This window comes from Trachinotus anak, unplaced genomic scaffold (assembly GCF_046630095.1).
Source record: "Trachinotus anak isolate AG129_WGS33_773 ecotype Australia unplaced genomic scaffold, CSIRO_AGI_Tana_v1 ptg000025l, whole genome shotgun sequence".
Classification (NCBI taxonomy): Eukaryota; Metazoa; Chordata; class Actinopteri; order Carangiformes; family Carangidae; genus Trachinotus; species Trachinotus anak.
The window spans coordinates 15,903,160-15,924,024 of record NW_027273876.1 but is presented as its reverse complement, the minus strand read 5'-3'; the positions used below and the strand labels follow the sequence as shown (position 1 = coordinate 15,924,024).

Sequence of the window (20,865 nt, the reverse complement as noted above, 5' to 3'; positions counted from 1 at the left end):
AGTTGTAATTTTAAAGCTCAGATGATATTCAGTGGCAGCAGGTGTTAGAGTGGGCGAGAGCCCACCGGAGCCACGCTCTGCCTCCTCATGTCCAAAGTGCACCCTGCCGGAGCTGGGTTTCGTCCCCTTCAATATTACATCACAGTTGTATCATCTGGATCTTGATGAGTAATAGACTTCAAAGAGAGATATTTGAGACGATAACAACAAGCTTTATCGGTTCCTATTATAAATTACTACAGACAGCACACTACATTACACTACAGGAGATCAATGCATTATAATATCCAACAGAAAACAGTAAAACAACATCACTGAGGTGCTGCTGCTCACCTGGATATGTTGTTAAAGTAGCAACACATGTTGGCCCTTCAGTGTGGCTCTTTATGTGAAAAGTGAACCAAAATAAAAAAGGATAAAGCCAACAAATATCACTGTACTTGCTGTTTCTTGGTTGCATTGGCTGAAGAGTGTAACAGAGCAAACATCACACCGAAATCTTAATCCTCTGGAAAGCCAGGCACTCTTTTTTTTTTTTTTTTTTTTATCTTTTTTGAATTAATAATGAGTTTGATCTGTGTCGTGCGATTTACAAACCTGTAGCTCTTGAAGTACACGTAGTTTAACACTAGATGGAGACCAAGACTCGTGCACCGCTGTGTCTCCACTTTTCAGAACCGCATACCTCTACCTTTAATTTACTCTCTCCGTTTCCCTCAAGTTTAAAACTTCACACATCCTATAGCGAACAGCGCTGCGCCTGACGTGTGCAGGCGGGACAACGCTGCACTGTGTCTCGCTGAAGAAGAGCGATGGTTGAACTGGTGAGGAAGGTGGCGTGAAGGAAGCGTGTTTTGCGTCCCACGCAGAGGAGGGTTTTCCGGTTAAAGTTTCCTTTGTGATTCGGAAGTGGCAGTGTGATGCCAAAGCCGTTTATCCTTACAGACACAACACACAAGTGGCGACCATGATAAGTAAGCGAAAACACACATATTAAATAGATAGCTTCAGGACATTAGTTTGTTAGTGTTTGTCGGACAGAAAAGCCGCAGCTTGACTGACAGACGTGACTGCGCCGAACAGCTAGCTAGCGGGTAGCGGCATTGCCTGGCTGTTGTAGCATGCTAACAGTAGCTAGCTAACTTGGGGTGTCTGGCTGTCTGCACTGAGCAGGGCTGCCGAACCGCTTCTAGACGTCGCCGGCGCTAGAAATAAGTACGTTAATCTGTAGTTGGTAGCCCTTCACGTCCATTATGTCGTATGTGTGCGACTTTATATTGTAGCTTACTTATGTCTAGACTGGTTAGGTTAACTCCCACCCAGACAAGCTAACAATAGCTTAGCACGTCTGTCTGTTTTGGACAGTGACAGCTGTAGGCTGCTGCTGCCCCATGACATCTGTGGAGAGGCCTCCTGCAGCGTGGATTCGTCCAAACCCTGTTATGAGTTTATCGTGATTATTTTTCAACCTCTTCTATTCGCCGCACAAGGGCCATTTTCACATGGTTACAGTTGTACAAATACTTTTGCAGCTCACCATCATAATCCGTAGCAGAGTAAAGCAGTGGACTGGAACAGAGAAACCGGCTTGGCAGGGAACTAGACAAAATATTAGTTATTCTCTGTTGAAATTTTACCATTTTATTTTCTTTAACAGAACCATTCGAAGCTATGTCCTTCTGAAATGGGAAAACGCCCCTTCAGGATTTTGTAATACAGGTAAGCAACACGCCTAGTTCCCATCTGGGCTGGTTGATCATCCTTTATCTGGCAGCAGGGATCTGAGAAAGTGTCGTAATACTTGGTAGTGATTTTCCTGTGTCTGATGGCGAAGAAAGCATGTCTGTCAGCAGTTGTGTATCTGTGTGTGTGTGTGTGCCAGTGTAACCATGATACATATCTAAAAGGCTAGTTTGGGCGTGTGGAGAGGAATGTTGGAGTACTTAGTATCCCCGTTTCCCCCATTTCAGCAGAACAGTAAACACTGCATGTTTGAACAGCAGCCCTCTGTTGGGAAAGTAAGGATGAAGCAACTGATGTTGCGGTGAGCATCTCTGAAGGGCCATCTATTTAACTGTGCAACACCTGATACCAAGGTCACTGTAGTGTCCAGGGCCTTGTTAGGCGAGATTATTTAGGCATCACTGTATACACTGTAGAAATATAAAACCACATATACTTTCCCATCTCATTTAAAATTGCTGACAGGAGATATGCATTTCATAGTAATGTTTTGCATGAGTCAGAGATCACATGTTGTCAGGCATGTACTGTGAGATCACAGTAGCTTGCACATCCCTCATTAAGAATACACTGTGTCCCAGATGCTAGCAGTGCATCATCAAGTGTTCGTCAAAGTGCTGAGTAATTTCCGTAGAGAACTATTTTGTCATACTGCATCAGTCTTACCCTCATTGACTGAATGACTGCTGCATTTTCAGCACCACAGGTTTTCACTGTCATGTCATTTCTTTTCGTAGGTGGATCAATTTCCTGGTTTGTCTTTCTCAGTGGAGAAGCTTGTGGCTCTCCTTGCCAGACTTGTTTTGGCTGTTAACACACTAACATGTGATATCAAGGTTGTAATGTGATCAGGTCAAAATCAACACACAAAACTCAATTTTGTATGCTTTTGCCTTGCGCTCTTCTTGGCACTAGGTGAGTTAGATTAACTGATATAGCAGAGGATTTGCTTACTGATGCTGTCATGACACAACAGATTAATGGCAAAGTCATTGACTGAAGGATATCAGGCAGCTTGACATGTAAACAGGACGGTGAAAGATTACTTATGCAATGACATTTAGAATGTATTTAATATAAATACTGACTTAGGTTTAAATATACCATCTTCCCTGAAGAATCTATGAAGATATCCCTCATCTCATATGAAATAATGATGCTCACAAGATAGTGTGGCTGGGTATTGAATCTCAGTAGTTGTTTGGTACTGACTGAAATGTCTTCTATAGGTGCATAGTCACCGCAGGTACTTCTCCCTGGGGAATAGGAAACTTGAGCAGGAGATTCTTTTACTCCTCACTAACTTACTAACTTTCTCCTGAAGGTTCAGGAACTTTCCTTTGGGCCTTGCAGCGCTCAGTGTTGCTGATGGGTCACCTACACTGGCATTAATATGGATGGAGCGACAAAAGCAAAAGGACTGTGACTTCCTTCATGTTTTGCATTACAGGATACAGTAGAGACGTGCAAATAAAACGTTCCGTCGCTTTATATGTCCTTATCACACTGAATTATTGTGCGTACTAAAGAGGAGTGACACGCCCCTTATATGTCAGTGGACTTATTTCTTTAAAGGAGCTATACGTAATTTTTTGCTGTTGCTGCATGGCCACATTTGCAGCTGTTAATTTAGCAGTCTAGAAGAAACATTGTGTGGTCAGCATCAAATTTGATTCCTTTACTGTCCCTAGTGATGGAAAGCAATGCCAATGTTGACTCTTTCTTGGCTTTTATCAAGTCTTTTCTTCTCTTGAAGTTAGCATGCCCTGGACCTGCCAGCCTGTCTTGTCACTTTCTAACAGTGACTCACTGTAGCATCCAGTCTTCCCTGAAGAAGTATTATAACCTCTTGTATTGTAAACGCAATGATGGTTGAAGCTTTTGGCAAGCAACCATCACCACCCCCTGCCCCCGACACAAAACCACATTCGTTGGCACAGAAAACTTTAATATAGCCCCCTTTATCTACTTGGGCTTTGACCCTGCTGCGGAAACACAAATCACACTGTGATGGAGAATCTTTTGCCCTTTGAAAAGTTTGTGGACATATTTTCAAGGGTAATTAAAGTTCCTGGAACTTACAACATCAAGTATCAAGAAGTGTCAAGTTTTTGACACTCTTCAGCGGCTGCAGGACGTCAGGAGGGGCTACAGGCTGTTAGCAGAGCTACTGCTAACGTTAGCTCAGTTTGTTTTTAGATGCTTAACTTTTTTTTAGGTTAAGATTCCATGAGTGTTCATAGTTTTTTACTGCGTGCCAAATTAGCCGCAGATGTCTCCCCTCCTCCACAATGAAGGGACCAGGTAATTAAAACTGCTAAAAACAAAGAATAAAGCATTTTCATATTTTAAATCAGTGTCTTGCCAACACTCTTGGGCGGACAAAGGACCCTTACGAGGAGCTTCGGGACGGGATGTTTGCTTGATTCTCTGATAACTTTAGACTCAGACATCCAGTGACTAAAATTATATTTATAAGTTATAAGGTTATAACTATGTGGGCACGAAACTCTGGATATGTAGTGGTGTAAAGCATAATTTTGCTAATATTTAGTTGTATTTCATTTTAGAGTAAATTTCTCGTGCAACTGCTAGTGACTAGAAAATATGTGACATTTGAAAACTTTTTATAAAAAAATAAAGTGAGTTATCGAAAGTATTGTTTTATTGTCACCAAAAATTGGGTATTGTATTTGCACTAGTATCAAAAAGATGAACTGAAACCCAGCCCTACATGCCAGAAAAGTTTGAGAAATGTTGCTTGTATTTTCTGTTTGGTAAATGCAGTTTTGCTAACAAGCATCGCAAAGGTCTTTAATGTTTTAAATTTGGCATGACAAGACTTGCATCCTGACATCCTGAGGCCAGTGACATATAGTGAACATTTAGTGGATCATGTGGTTAGTGTGCCTCTATTCAGAGATGTGTGCACCGGCATTTGATTGTGAGAGAGAAGAGTGACATCTCAGACAACACTGCCTCATTGTATTCAGCCCCGCTGTGCAGTAATGACAGAAGCCCCATCAGAACCCCACAGCTAGAAAACGCATATTTGCAGAGAGAGCAAGAGAGAGCTCAACACACAGCGTAGCAGCAGGCTCGCCTTTGTAAACAACAATTAGTGTTTGGGTGCCCAAAGTTCCTGGGCCTGCTCAGCCCATAGGAGTGTTTAAAATAACCAGTTACACCAGGCATACTCCAGTAAATCAGGAAAATCTCCTCCAGAAAGCAGGTGTAAATAAATTAGATCTGAGTTACAATGGAAACATAACCTTTAGACCAGTTTAATCTCAGACAGGTTCGTGTACAGGCTTCACTTCACTTCACGCTGAACCAGTTTGTATTACAAATGTACCTGCCTGTCTGAAGCACAGTGTTTTCTCTAATGTTCCTCCCCAGCAGTCCCTCATTACTGCTGTACTGTGAACAACAAACCGCAAATCATGTAAAAATTTTGACTCAGTAGTGTCTTTTTAAAGTTATGAAAATAGGCCAGATCAATAGCTCATTATTAAAAGGTGTCATATTTTTTAAAACGTCATCCATCAACAATTTCATGTTTTCCAAATTAATAATGATCATTTTTCATTGAAGAACGTTTAACATGTCATAACAGAAGAGAGCACAAGTGTAAATAATAATATGTATGATGGCTGAATTTAATTGAGCTGCTTCAGTTTCAGGATCCTGATGTTGTGCTCACTGTCACGCAGTCATGTGGACACAGTGTTACTGGGACAATTGAATGCATGTTGTTAATATTAATATTAATATTAATGTGTGTGGATTTTCATGTTTCATGACAAATACACATCTGTTGTGAAAAGGCCTATTCTGATGAAACTGTCATGTAAAACTGACAAAATTGGTTCTGAAGGTTTTTGTGTGACACATATGGGTCTAGGTTTTGAAGTAAATGTATGTTGTACCTTGTTTCTTTTAATCCGTAAAACAGTAAATAGGCCTTTAGAGGTGCTGGTAGGTCGATCTGTTGCCTTTGGACAGAGCCAGGTTACCTGTTTTCCCTGTTTCCACTCTTTGTGCTAAGCTGATTTAACTGGCTGCTGGCTGTCGCTTTATATTTACACACAGACACTTTTCTCGTATTTCCCAGAACACTGAACTATTCCTTTAAGTCACTGACTTGCAGTTATCAAGCCAGGATCATATTAGCCTGATCCCATTTGGTCTGGGTTGGCTTTATCAAACAGTTAAACTCTTGTTTGTTTTGTTAGGTTCACTCAAGTCAGGCTTTTCACAGAAAGCCCCATTTTTTAAATTTCCTCAATTTTTCACAGCCAGACGACTCAGAACAGAAAATAAACATAAACACATGCTTTTTATAACTTCCTTTATGAAATGCCTCCAGCTGTGGGGGTAAACTGTGCGATGGGTTAAGTGTATGGAAATCAGACTGTGGTTGTTAAGAAGTGAAAAAAAAAATCCATAAAGAGAGTTCTGCCTTTTTAAAGCAGCGGCCACAGCAACAGTCGTAAAAGCTCAAACATGCAAATTCTTCCCTGATGGCTGATTTAATCCCCTGGTCTGCAACCTCACATTCTTCCTCGTGTTGCAGTTGCTTGTGTAGTGTGTGAGGGACACAGAGAGACAGAAGGAGACAGAGAGAGAAAGAACGGTGCTCAGTTTTCTGGGACTAACTTTTTGACTTGTTGTAGCCTGCAAAAGTGCCCGGGGTAACATTTATCTCTATTTTTTGACTCCATCACTTGGTACAACGCTGATCTCCGAATAGCAACAACAAAAACAATCCAATGTATTACATTTCTGCACACGTAACACTTGTGGAAAAAAAGGACGGGCTGGGGCTTCTGAGATTAGATCTAAGGGTATATTTACCACATTCATGCCATGTACCATTTAGATGTAATGTTACCACACTCTACACTGGAAAGTACAGTATATACCTGCAACAACCGTGAAAGCTAGCAGTAAAAGCCGTGGTTAATTTTCATAACTGCATCTTTGTGTTTCATTCCTGTGAACTGGCACATGGCCAGAAAGACAGAACACAATGAAAGTACCACGGGATGTGTGTAAAATGTTATTGAACATGATGCTGTAATGGCTTGATGTTTGTTATTCTGCACCAAGACAAACATTAAACAGCAATCTTATCTGCTCTATAGCTAAATTACAATATAAACTGGTTACCTACTGTCAGATAATAACGCCAACGCTGCACCTGTTTTTCTGTGACTAATGTCATTATGCCTATTACATGCTGCACTAATGTTTTGATTTAGACACTGAGATAAAACTAAACTTTTTACATGTTTCAGTTTATTTACAGATTGCACCTTTTTAAACTGAGGGTCCAGTTAATTCTTGGTAGTTGTTGCTAATATCACATGGAGCCTTTTCTTGTGACTTTAAACTATTAATTTCCCATTTTTGCAACAGGTCTCTCCGTCACCCTGGCAACGCTACACCCACAGAAAGGGGAGGAGCCAAGTCCTGGCAGCATGGAAGTGGCTGGGACGCCAGGCTCAGCTCCAAGCCCTCAGAGCGAGGCAGTGACCAATGAGCTCCAGGAGCTGTCCCTCCAGCCTGCGCCCAACCTGCTGCCTCTACAGGAGCGCAAGAATGGTGAGGTTGTGTGGCATGCACACTTTTTGTTCTTTCAATCACCAGAACTTTAGTGTCACATTTTGGTGTGGTGGTTTTGAGTCATTTAGCAAAAATGTTTATCTTGGCTTAGTTTTAGAAGAAGCACATTCAAACTTCATCTGCCATGAACTGTAATGTTCAAGGAAATACATGCAAACACACTTTTTGGGTAAAATGTTAATGCTGCTGTTAACTTCACAAGCATGGGTTTGGAGAGACAAATTTTAACTGATAACTTCCCAGTAGTATAAACGACTGTACAGTGTTTTGGCTTCCAGAATAACCTTTTTGCATGTTTTGGATGCAAAGCTCTTCATAACTTAAACACAGCCTTGGGCAGATGAATATAAAAACACTGTTTACATATGAAAACTACAAGTCTACAGTACTGGTTTTACATAATTTTTAAAAAGTTTCTTATTCCCCTTTTTGTTCAACAAATAACATTTTACATAACAGCTACCATTTGGTAAGGAGTGGTGCAGACAGCCTGGTTACTTTGCTCGTCAGCACATGAAATCTCTATTCTGGTAAAAATGATTTCACTTAATGGTTTTGTGTCTCTGCAGAATGTCCCACACATCATAACTTCCATGCAGTGTTCCACTGTGGCTTTTCCTGTGTATATGTTTAGCTCAGATGATTTGTGATCAGGTGATATACTGCACTCTAGCAGACACGTGGGGACATTGTGTATGTGTTGTGCATGTTGACCTTTTGCCCTACTGCCTGACTCTTGGCTCTCACCATGAGTTTGACTGGATTTTATAAAGCAAACTTACCAAAACGCAGACAAACTACATTTTGCCACTACTGTCCTCTGGCAGCTTCACACTGTTCTCCGTAGAAATGTTTTGAAGTAGACACGCAAGGACTGACAGGATGTTTACAACATCAAGTTGTACATGCAAATTTTTCTTTTCCTGGCTATAGGGACAGTATTTGTCTGAGCTACTGTGTGAATGTGCAGGAAACACTGTTCTGTCACTTCACAGACCCTGCAGCCCTGTGTTCTTGCTTCCATCTCAAGTGAATATTTTGGCTTAGCACTACTCATCCTTCACAGAGGTGGCGTGTTTCCAGCATAAATTCTTCCAAACTAAAAAAGTCTGCATGTAGAACATGTTACGTAAGTTGAGGCGAAGTAGAAAGTGGGAAAAACCACTTATCTGGGAGACAGAAGTTAAATGTCAGATGTGTCTGTACGTCTTGTTCATTTGTTAGTGGAGAGCATACCTCACCACAGAGGGCGTTTAAAGGCAAGAGAGACATAGAGATTTAAGTGCTCAGGTGAAAGAGTGTGTGTGTGTGTGTATGTGCAATGAAGTCTCCAGAAAGAAGGGAGTAAAGAAGCTGCTGTACCTAATTGGCTTGCTCCTCTGTGCTGACCTCCCGTTACAGTAGATTAGAGTGTGCTGCACATTTGCTGCCTAAGACTCTGTGGGCCTTTTTGTGTCTGGAGTTAGCTTAAAGCACTTGGCTCTCTGTGCAGAGGAACGTGCACCAGCTTCCTCTGGGCTGAATCACTGTGGGGGAGCTTCACTTGACTGCATTTATGTATTTGGTTTGTTTAGATTCACGCTGCCAAATTGCAAGTGAATCAGAGCCTGCAAATGAAAGTCACAAGCACTTAAAAGTAGCTTTTCTATTGGACAGAGTTTTGTCAACATGTCTAACATGAGCTTTTGGTGACATAAAATGATCTGATTCAAGTCTATGGAAGTTTACCATAATATACTCTCATTACTGTATATAAGTACTAATAAGTAATGGGCGAATATGGGCTATATTATAACATAAACATGAAGCACTCTGAATTACCTTGTTGTTGAAAGGTGCAACAGAGATGAACCAAGAGGCAGCCTACAGGGCTGAAAAACAAAGCCAACATGTCCCGAAAACTGCAGGTCCTCAAATGGCGCCTTGAGGCTGGCTCCAAAAGCGAGTCAATCCCCATAGACTCCCATGTTAAATCACCCAGCTTTACTGCAGACATAAGCAGTTTACAGCCTAGTACAAAAAATGGTTTTGGTCTCTATAGTTTATTTCCTTCTTCATGGCAACTGTTGCTTTTTATCTCATCTGTCAAAATTTTATTAAGGCTTGAAGTTACACATAATTGAGGGCGTGCTGTTTTCAGTGATATGTGGGGGAGTGTATGCTAGGAACAAACCAGCATGCACCAAAGTCTCGGCTCCGCAAACGTCTAAGCTCTTTGCCCATTTTGGCATAAGCCGGGAGTTAGATGGAGTCAGATACTGCCAAGATGGCAACAGCGGTGCTGCCCACCCTGAGCTTTTCAAAAACCTATGGGTGATGTCACAGAGGCTACGTCCAGCTTTATATACAGTCTATGAGATAAACTTGTCTTGTCAATTAAATATCTCCAGGATCAGACTTGTTGGCCAAAACAAGATATTTGAAGGTGTCATGTAAATTCTTGGACATATGATATGGATTTTTCACAATTAAAACAATCATTAGATCAGATTAAAGGTAGTCCACGGTTCATGTTATTATGTTTTGTTCCAAGACCCAGCAGCTGCTGGCTAGCAGATATAAACATCAGTCTCCATATGCACATAAAGTCTGTTTCAAGATTGTTTTCTGTTTTGTTGGTGCTGATTACATCATCACATCTAAAATGCCACATGAGATCATGTAGCACTGCATAGCATCTTTCTCACCTGACTTAGTTCTACTAAACTGCTCTAAACGTTGGTGGTGGGAGAGCACCCGGAAAAAAGGAATACAATTGCATGCACAGAAAAGTAGGTGCACTTTGGTTTGTGTAACTTCATGTCTTCAACATGTCAAATTGTCTGAATGTTTCTGTCAGATCAAATACAATCAGGCACAGCCCATTAGATAAGCATCATACTGGCGCATTGGTTAGCCCTGGTGTAATCTAAGTATTGCTTGTATACACACCTTGCCATATCGGAAGACTCTGCCAAGCTGGCCATTGTTCCAAGCTGGGCGTTGGTTGCCCGTTTTTGTGGAGACACAGCCGGTTGACCCGTTGTTGATTTGGGAAGAGAGCAAGGTTAAGCAAGGTTGGACCAGTAAATGATTTGCCATCTTTAGGGAGGGTCCAACAGTGGCAGAGAATAGTGCACAATAACAAAAAATCTACAGCAGAAAAAGAAGTTGAAGCACCGCGCAGCTAGCTTCAACCACGGACTGCAAAGCAGAGGAAACTGTTTATGTACATGAACAATATTTCAGGTGATGTTTGCATCATTTAAGACATGTTTTAAGGTCCTGCGACGAGCAGTCACAGGATCATGTTTACCTCACAGAAACACACAAAGACACACACTCTCTCACACAGCCTCAGGCTACCACTCCTGAATTTAAACAACCCCTGCTTGTTGGCCTTTTCCCCATACACTTCATTCTTGTAGCCAGAGACAGGCATGTTGCTGCAGGTACTCCTGCAGCTAATCTAACGTGAAGATGCTTTCACAGCACCAGGGAGATGCATTGCATGCAGATTTCTATTTGCACACAGTACGTTTATGCTAGTGAAACAGTGTGGAATGCCCCTATAGTAAAGCTTATCAAAGCTTTATCTGAGACACCATGTTATGCAATCTGTTTATTGCACAAGTTTCCTTCCTCGGTAAGAGACGAGTGCTGGAGATTTATTGTTAAACACGTGTGTGTGTATATAGAGAGAGGGGGGACATGGTTTACAGGAGAGACACAAGTTCAGTTCATTGTGCCCTGGAGAGGGGGAGAGAGAGAGAGAGAGAGAGTGTGTCAGCTTTTATTCAAGATAAACAATAAGGACTGACACCAGAGAATGGCCTTGAAAAGCAGTTTACATTTCCTGTCTTCCCAGTCACAAACTTGTCACTGAATTGTTCTACAGCAAACAAAAGCAGTCACGGTATGATGATGCGACTCAGATCATTCAAAACTTAGAGGTGGATAAGCTAGTTTGAGTGTGGGAGTGCGGGCTGCAAAGGCTGAAGAAGAAGGAGGAGGAGGAAGGGGGAGAGGAGAGGAGGAGGAGGTCATGTCTGAAATGGCAGTATTGCATAACTTCTCAGAGACGGAACAGAAGGAAAGCGAGGGAAAATGGAAAGCAAGAAAGGGAGGGTGTGTAACTTGTGCTTAAGGAGGTGAGGGTTGGTTTTCTGTTTTTCAGTTTGTACTTCCAAAGGGAGTGCAGAGGAGTGACCAAAAGTTTTTATTTTTTAAGAGAAGCTCCAAAAAAAGTTCACATGAGCAGGAGGGGACAAAGGTGCAGCCGCAGAGAGACTGGAACCCATGGGTGGACCTTGTCGTTCTCCAAGGAGCAATAAGGGACAGGCTCACAGACCTACACACGCCCTCTCTGACGGGGCGAGCAGACACTTGTAGACAGACAGTCCACAGAGAGGGAATGTGAGGTGCACTGCTACCTGTGGAGTACCAGCTGCCGGTGAGAGGAAAACGTGTTTAATGTGGCTTTTCTCTTGCTGGACTTGTCTTCAGCCTTCTACCACTGTTGTGTTTTTTCACACTGTTCACTGTGCATGTGTTGGGAATATGAGTCCTTAACTTGCCGGGAGGGTGAAGCTTCCCTTCAGCATGGTGCAGAGGGATATGACTATCCAGTCAGGTAATATCCATTTCACTACGCTGTTTTCTGCTTTTATGTCTCTGAGAAATAATGACAGTGACTGAAAGTTAACTGTGAAGTCTACCTTAAGATGAACTTAACTGACTACAGGTGTGGTGTGAGTGCTTGCTTGTTTATTGACACTGCAGTCTGAAGAGCTGGTTTACTTGTTTGTATGAGAACGGCTGCTCCACTGCAGCTGCAGAAATGTTCTCACAAACTTTAAACATTGTTTTCCTGACACACATACCATTACTATCAAGCAAATCTGTGGGTATTTAATGACAAGCTTGATCACAGTTTTACCGGAAGCTTACTGAGGCCACAGTAGAGATTGTAATTGCTGCTACAAAGCAAAACTTCAACTAACAGAAGAAATAAACCGCAAACCTCCAGATGTTACCAAATTGTATAATGATGTTGAGTGTGGATGCTGTAAAAGCAGTTCTCTCATAAGTCTGAGATGGAGGCAAAGAAATCACACAGTATGCACAGTAGTGTGTAACTGTAACTGTTTTTAGGTGTTAACTTTAAAGGGTCTCCAGGAGAAAGGGAACAGGCGGAGCTGTGAGGCCAGGTTAGCGGGGGTCTGTCCTGGGCAGAGCTGGGCGGAGGAATAGGTTGAGCAGGTCAAAAGGTGTGGTTGATGAACAGGGCCCTTCTCAGAAACTGACAATCCCACCCCCACCCCCACACACCCCACACTTAAAAAAGACAAGGCCACCACTGCTCCCTCAGGAAAGACTGCAGGCCAGGATCTAGACTGGAGAGGTTTGGCTGAGGGAGGAGGAGCAGAGAACACAGACCGGGCTCACTGACGGAGACTGGAGCTGGGGGGAAAAGGAGGTTAGAGGCATCACAGACTCTGCTCCAGATCTAAGTGGAAATGACCCACTCATTTCAGTCAGAACAGCTTGTTCCAGATCAGGACACAGACCAAGTCTACTACTGTAGAGACTAGACAGTAGATTTTAGATGATAAATGCAACCAGACAGTGTGCCAGCACTGTCCCCAGGAAGAACAACAGTGATATTTAATCATGGAGTCTGCACATTTTTGCTTCAGCCGCACACCACAGCCACTGATTTCCCTGATTCATACATCTACAGTCAGATCAGTTGGTTGCTGTAGTGTTCAGTTTGAACTGAAAACCTGGAGTGTTGTGTTGTAGGCACAGACCTGTTGTCGGGTCCAGAGACAGAAACACTCCAGAGCCTGACTGGACGACAGTGATTTGTTTGTTGTCACAATAAAGTGATTGTGTTGACTGTTGGGACTGAGAAAAAGTTATTGGTTTTTGAACAAGTTACTATGGAGGAAAAACAGCTAGATTGGAGGTGCCATGGACTGAATAAAAAATGGAATGACTTTTAGACAGAAGTGAAGACAAGGCTGCTGACTCAGGCTGAAATCCCATCAGTGAGGTTGTGGCTGACAACATCACCCAGACTCGTAAACAAAAACAGATAATGATCACGTCCCTCTTAGTCCCCACCCTTGCATAATGACAATAGCAGACACTGTGATGTTGGATCATTAGTGATGGGTTCTGGCTGACAGGAGCCAGAAATGATAAGCTTGCTTTCAGAAATTAAAAACGCTAATGCAATCTGATCCCACACAGCCAGACTCTTGTGCTGTTGAGCAGTATTTAAAATACGATAGCTTGATATGTAGCCTGGCCGAGGCTAGCCTTGCCCAGCAGTGATTCAGGGAGGCTGATGGTACTGTTATGTAACAGATTGGGAGGCTGCCAGCAGCAGAGTCCCTACAGCACTCAGTCTGGCTGAGAGTAGGAGGAGAAAGCAGAGTGAAGAATGAGATAGAGAGACTGATAGATGGAGAGAAAGAGGAGGAATAAGCTCTGATTTAAGGGAAGAGAATGAAGAAACATAACATGAGAGCAGAGAAAAGTGAAGAATTAAAAAACAGGACCATAAAAAATACTGTAGAATTACACGGGGCAGGAAGGAAGGAGGGGTTATGTTTCAATCTTATCTAAACACGCAGCTGCAGCAGATGCAATCCAGCTGCATGTCTCCTCGTCTCTCTGCCAGTGACTCCGTCATAGCATGAGGTAATCTTCATGTTCTCAAGAAGCTCAAAAAAACATAAAAAACTTTCCAGTAAAAAGTAAAATAAAACCTGATTGGAGCACCAATAAAACCAAAAAAACAAGAGGCATCAAATTTGATATATATAAAAATTTTAATGAAAACAACTGGTCACTCTTGTTTGAGTGCATACATTTCCTCGAAAGAATTAGAACATGTATTTAATGATAAAAGGATGTCCGTGCATGTTAAACTGCAGCACAAATCTGAGCCTTTCAGTCACATTACAAAGCAGGCTGAATCTAAACAACTGAAGACCAAATGTCGTAGTTTTTGGTGAATGTAAACAGCTTTCGATCTAATAAACATACAGGCAGAAACATATTTATGCAAGCGAGGTACTGTAGTTTTGCGAGAGGGCTTAAATCTTAAATGTGTCCAGCACACCACGCAAACACCCACGTACTATGCATGACTCACCAGGGCACCGATACACATACACACACACACAGACACACTTCACAACTCATGTCACTGTCGGGACCTGGACATGCACTTACAGGCTTTGGTAGCTTTCCATTTTCACAGTGTGTCCTGACAGCACAGTATTTCAACAAGCTCTAACACACTCACATCTTGATTTGTGATCCAGTAAATTCCTTTTAGATAATGAGAAGTGTGAGAGCACAGCCAAAAGGCCTCACTCTGATCTGTAGCCTAAAGCTAAAGAAAAGAGCTTTATCAGCTTCGTAGGTCTGCCCGTAGCAACAGGAACACAGTGCCTGCACACCCAGTGCTACAAGCCCACTCATGTAGCTCAGCGATCTTTAAAGACACACACCTACTGGATCTCCTAACATGCACTTGACAGCATCAGGCAGGTCTTAAAACATACAGGACGGAGCAGATGAGAATGCACACAACTGTCACCTACCACTTGCACACAAAATACACATACTAACTCTCACACACTTCATTCATAGATGTCATACTACATTTTTAGGGTCTCTAAGCATGACAGTGGTGGATAGATGATGTGGTGGATAGACGCCTGTGATGTGGTGGATGGTTTTGGGCACAGCTGCAGCACACTTGCGTTGCAAGCCACGATGCTGCAACCTGTTTTTGAAAAAGTGCTGCTACTGAAACCAGCCTAGCTTTATAATCACTACGAACATGAGGAGTTTCAGTGACTTACTCCTCCGCACACACACAGTTGTCACAGGTACAAGCCTGCTGCTCCTCCAACACACAGCCGCACAAACGGAACGCACGCGTCCTTGAGTCGGTTAGTTTGTCTCTCGTCTCTACTCAACTTGCTCTGGTGTTTCTGAATAATAGAACAGCTATTTGCCTGTGACTCACATCCTAACAAGTGCGGCACACTTAACGTTAGCTGATGAATGTAGCAGAGGTCACCGTGAGCTGACGGGACTCCTGTTGTTTTGTCAGAGTGACTCAGACGCTCAGCCATGTGCAGGAGAAAATGACTTTGTATCTAATTTAGAAAGTGTTGGGTCTAATCCCCCCTAACATGCCAATTCTGAGTCACTGAATTTCACCCAGAAATTGAGCAATTAACTTCCTGCGCCCTCTCTTGAGTTTCATAAGGTTATTTATTTCTCTTCTGTGTGGTAACTGTGAGGACTGCCAACTAAGACAAGATAGGTTATCAGTCACGCATCAGTGATTCTTTTTAACCGAGAAAAAACAGATTTACAAACACCACACATGACAAACGGTGAGAGGGAGGGAGTACCCGACATGTAAACAGAGAAATGTTAAAGCATCTTTTTTTCCAAACAGTTTTTCTTTCCTATAAAATTGTCTCACGTACATGTCATTTAGCATCAGCATCTCACTTAAGTACACAGATAAAATTGAAACCTGTGTCCCCATTAAAAGTCTGTGTCCCTAAAAACCCTTAATTCGCTGACGCAAATAAACAGCCAGGCTTTTATTAGATGTTATATACAGTAACAGAAAGAAGAGCGGCGAGCAAGGCAGGAAGAGGAGTCCAATAAAACCCCAAAGATCAACCTGAAGGAAAACACTGCACAAACACACACATACAGTATCGAGGAGACTTTCTTGAAGCCAGGCTCTCTGTCCGACGCCCTCTTCCTCTTTATTTCTCTTTGGCTCCCGCTGTCTTTCTTTGCTTCTAGGCTGTTGTTGTAGGAAACCACTCATGAAGGAGAAAACAAAGCCTTGTTACCCCTATAAGTAGGGCAGGAGGTTAGGGGGTTCGTCACAATAAAAATGATTTTCAGATGTTGGAGTTATGTAACAGTCGTCATCACTGAGCAGGGAACACTCCTCTCCAGCTCCGGTACTGTTTTTCCCCCTCTGTCTCAGCCTCCGTTACTCTCTGGAAATCTTATTTGCTGAGCACGACCTCCCCTCCCCTCCTCCTCCTTCAGTCCTTTCTGTTTTACAGTGAGGCTTCATGTTACCAGATGCTAACAACTGCCAGCTGGCCTAAGGCTCTATTTTTCATTCAACACTTATGCTCTTATAGATCCTTCATCAGTGTACAATTAGTCCTCAGTAGCACTGCTTTTTGTTGATATGACACAGTGATGTGTGCTGCTGCAGGTGTGGTCCACAAAGAACCTTTGACCATGTATCTAGGACTTTTAAATAGCTCTCTATTACTTTGCTCAGTATCTACTTTCTCTACCTACAACAAAATGTACTAACATTCATATTTCATTTAGTTTTCTGTGCCTGGCTGCTTGTTTTTCTTTTTTTAAGCTTCATAAAATCATAATTCTCTCTTGTTAGCTAGTAGCTGTCATCAGCATGACAGTAGATATTTATTGTCTTGGGAAACACCACATTTTGACTAGACTATAAAAGAAAGTTGTGAAGCAGCAGATATTTAACAGCCCTTCTAGTGGATCCAGCAGGATTGGAGAGGTTCTGAAGAAAAACGACATATAATTACTACTAGGGTCTTATTTCTGTAGCTTGAGATGTCAGTTTGAGCGGTACTCACCAAAATAAATGCTGAGACCTCAGAACACAGATCTATAAAAGGGTCCAGTCCAAGTATAAGCAGACAGATGATCATATACTTTGAAAACAAATCTCCAGTTTAGTCAGTCTTATTTGGAAGAGAAAATAAAGTTGACTGGTGAAATTACAACCAAAACTGTCTCTTGTGAATATCCATCACAATTTACACCTTAATTGCTCCATTAGTATGTACTTCAAGTTTCCCTTTAGAATTACTGATTAATAACAGCAGTACGGGTGCTCACTGTATGTTTTAGTACCGAATAAAGTGGTATCTTATAAAAACTTTAGGCTTGTTTACAGTCTTTCCGATCATCTGACTGTGTTTGATTCTGGTTCAAGAGACCTCCAATATTATTTTTGTAATTATAATGTTATCATAACAAACAGCTACAAAGGTAAGACCAAAGTAGTTTTACTTAAATGATTACCTAAATCTGTCATTTTTTTGTTCTAGACCTTTAAGAATCAAGTGAATTTTACTGTCCATTTAAGACTCCACCCTTTTTAAGCAGTTAGCCAACGTATCAGCCAATTTATGTTATGTAATGTTACCTCAGGCAGCTGAAAAGAGAATCAAATACAGTTTCTCTTGGGAGTGAAGCTAAAGTGCATTGGTCAGTGAGGGATTATGCATCCAATATCCCAGGAGGACTTGTGCATTTGCTCCATCTGCACACACATGAAGAGTTGCCTTACAAGCTTCTGGCAGTGAGTTTACATCTTCCAGTACAAACAGAGTGAGTGTTTGTGCTGGAAGAGTACAAACACAGTAAGTGATTAAGTGCAGGCTTGCTATAGCAGTATTTACATTAAGGTTTTGTGCCAGACTCCTCCCCCTTTTCGTATGACTACACACATGGCTGCCATGCAGCTACCAGTCCCCTGAGTTTGAACACCCTGGTTCAGATATCATTAACACAATTCCTTAGGCTGTGTCTTTTGACAGCTCAAAAATGTCAGTGGATCAACGCTAAGAAATCCCAGGCCTGATGTCAGTGTTGACTCACAGCCAAATGCAAACAGTGCTGGTAAATTCCACAGCAGAGTGGGAGGGGGGAAACCAGGAAGTAAAGGAAAAAACACCCTCTGTTTTCCCTGCTGGAATGTTAATGGCTAGTGTGACCTGTGGTAGACTGAAACTCGGTCTGGTTGGTTTCTCAGCAGGTCAGGTTTTGTTTGGTTCATCTGTTTGGTGCGTTCTTTATCCAGCCGTCCTGTTCTTAAACTTACTTGTGACTAAAGGGTCACCAGTTCAAAACCCAGGACCTCTTTGGAAACACATGTGCAGAGTCTCCATGAGTATCGTGTCAATAAGTGACTATACAGATAACAAAATAAAACCTTTTCTGAACATTTTAAATCCTTTTTTAATTGATCAAAATATGCCAAACTGCTTTGCTGACATAAAATATAGTATAAAGTTAAAAGTTTTCTCACTCTCGCTTGCATACTGTGAGAGAGATGCTGGTTTCCCATGTATGCATTCCCTTACTCCACTAATGTTATTTACTGGCAAGGTAATATATGTTTTTAAATATGTGTCCAAGAAGTATCAGTGGTAAATCACTCTTAAGCAAGCAATAAGATAGCCACTGTTTGGTAAATTTACTGACGTGGATCATACTTTGACCATTACACACTAATTAATGGGCCAAATAATAACGGACAAGAATTGTTACCATACCAGAACCATTCTGCTGCAGCCTTGCCTAAACAACAAGAAGAGAAATTGATAGAGATCCTAGAAATAGATAAACAGAAATGAACAGTGATATAGTGACCAAGCTGTTCTTTGCTTTCTTTGATCTAAAGTATGAAGGAGAAACCAGGATAAATATCATAAACATGGTGAGAGGTAATCACAGACATTCATAGTCATTAGACAAGGGGGGTATGAAGGCAGTCACATCTTTGTCAACAGGAGTCGGTGATAGCTTTGGATAGTGCTCATAGGGAATGTTGTAGTGCCATTTATGGATGGAAATTTTTGGTCAAACTTTAATTCCTCACCACCTCCTAATGTGTGGTTCACCTTGACCAGACTTGACCGGTCTTGTTTGTCAGCGATCACTGGGGAGGTTTGCGGAAGCTGCTAATTGTTGTGGGGAGGTTAATGGAATGTGGTGGGGTAATTGTTTTGGGCAGGTCGTGTCTGAAGGACATGCGCTCTGTGCCAAGAGGGTCATAATGTTCCACAACCAGGTTAGAAAAACATTTAGGCTGTATGCCCACAACTTCAGGCATTTTTGAGGATAACAAAGATCTACTGGGAGGTCGTGCTGTATTTTTGCAGCTGTTAAATTTGGACCTGATGTTTGGAATGCCTCAGCAAGTAGCAGTGGACCAACAGGGATAATGTACTGAATAGTACACAATTAAACCTGTTGTCAGGTCACTGACACTCCACACTCAGTTGTTGTTACTTGCATATCCAACAACGACATTGTCTTCTCTTCAGCTTTTCATCCAGGGCCGGAGTAGATTGTACTTTTTAGTTCCAACAGCTTCTCTTGATTCTTCAAATGAACGAACAGTTCAATCAAAAAAGACACATTTTAACATGAATGTAGAAACTTTCTTAATAAAGACTTTGGCATTGACCCCGTTGATTAAGGAGATGTATAGGGACAGAGCCCTATGAATAGCAGCCAATCTGAGATCCCCCGAGGGAGCCTTAGACAGGGCCTTGATTCTGGCGGCAGTGGGGTGGTGGAGGGGAGAAGTTGTAAGTGGCATAGACTGCAATGGCAGCAGAGAGATAACATAGGTAAGGTAAATATTCCTCAGCTAAGATGATAATTGGAGCCCTCCACAGAACCCGGTGAAATCATTGGTTAATAGTGGTTAACTGGTTGACTAACTATATCTCAACAGCAAAACATGGTATATTTAGCCATTTAGAAAATGGCTGTTTATGCCCCCAGAGGTCCAGGTTATAATGACCAACTGGAAGCTGTGGGGGAGTTTTCCATTCATTTACACATCCACAGGAAGCCTTTGAGTCACTATTTCAACAAGACCGTCATACTGTAATTGTATCCTGTCTGCTTGCATAAAAAGCAGTGTTTTTTGTTTTTGTTTTAATTCCCAGAGATATTTTCAGGGAAGGATAAAGAAAGACACAGATAAGGATGTCCAAGGCCAAATAGCTTCACTGGAATGTTCCCGAAGGCCTGACTATGACGGATAATTTCTCTTGCTAAAGGTTAAAATTACCACCCAATCGGATGGTTGTGACTGTAATGCTATACATGAACTGCATGCAGCATCCTATAGTAGTAGCACTGGTAAACACTGTGAACATAGGCAACCCTCCTGGCAATCACACCTGTCATACACCTGTCATGTTCATGTTTTCATGCTGTTTTCAGTCATGCTAGCAACACGGCTCCAGTGATAGCAATGTCGGTCCACCACTTGGGTGAAATATATCTACTATTGAATGGATTGGCATGTAGTGTGTTTCATACATTCATGGATCAATTGTAAAAACCTTAATCCCCTGACATTTCACTTATGTCACCATCATGTCAGTTAAAATCTGCACAGTCCTTTTTTTATATCACCAAATATCTGCAAAACTGATGACATTCACATCAGCCTCAGTTGTTCTCTGTTTAGTGCTAATTACCACACGCTATACATCAGCATGTTAGCATTAGGATTGCGAGCATGTTACCATGTTGGCATAAGCGTATAGCTCAAAGCACAACTGTACCTAAATACAGTCACACAGAGCCACTAGCATGGCTGTAAACTCATTACATAAAATAGTTCCAAGATGCTTTGTCTTCTGGTTCTGT

General features: G+C 42.0%; 1 protein-coding gene across 8 annotated transcripts in view; it reads left to right on the top strand.

Moving 5' to 3' along the window:
* The first annotated feature begins 665 nt into the window (after positions 1-665).
* The window catches only part of mrtfab (myocardin related transcription factor Ab), a 44,783-nt gene continuing 24,583 nt past the window's right edge, over positions 666-20,865 (top strand). For 2 of the 8 annotated variants that reach the window (XM_071463240.1, XM_071463238.1), the window contains exon 1: positions 11,433-11,803. Coding sequence is in view for 6 of the 8 variants with exons in the window: in XM_071463233.1 (XP_071319334.1) it covers positions 7,227-7,350 (124 nt within the window). In the remaining 2 variants the exon portion in view is untranslated. Of the gene's footprint in view, positions 975-1,079; positions 1,216-1,657; positions 1,720-7,164; positions 7,351-11,432; positions 11,984-20,865 lie in introns of those variants that run through there. The other 6 variants (XM_071463233.1, XM_071463232.1, XM_071463234.1 and 3 more) reach the window with 6 other exon arrangements.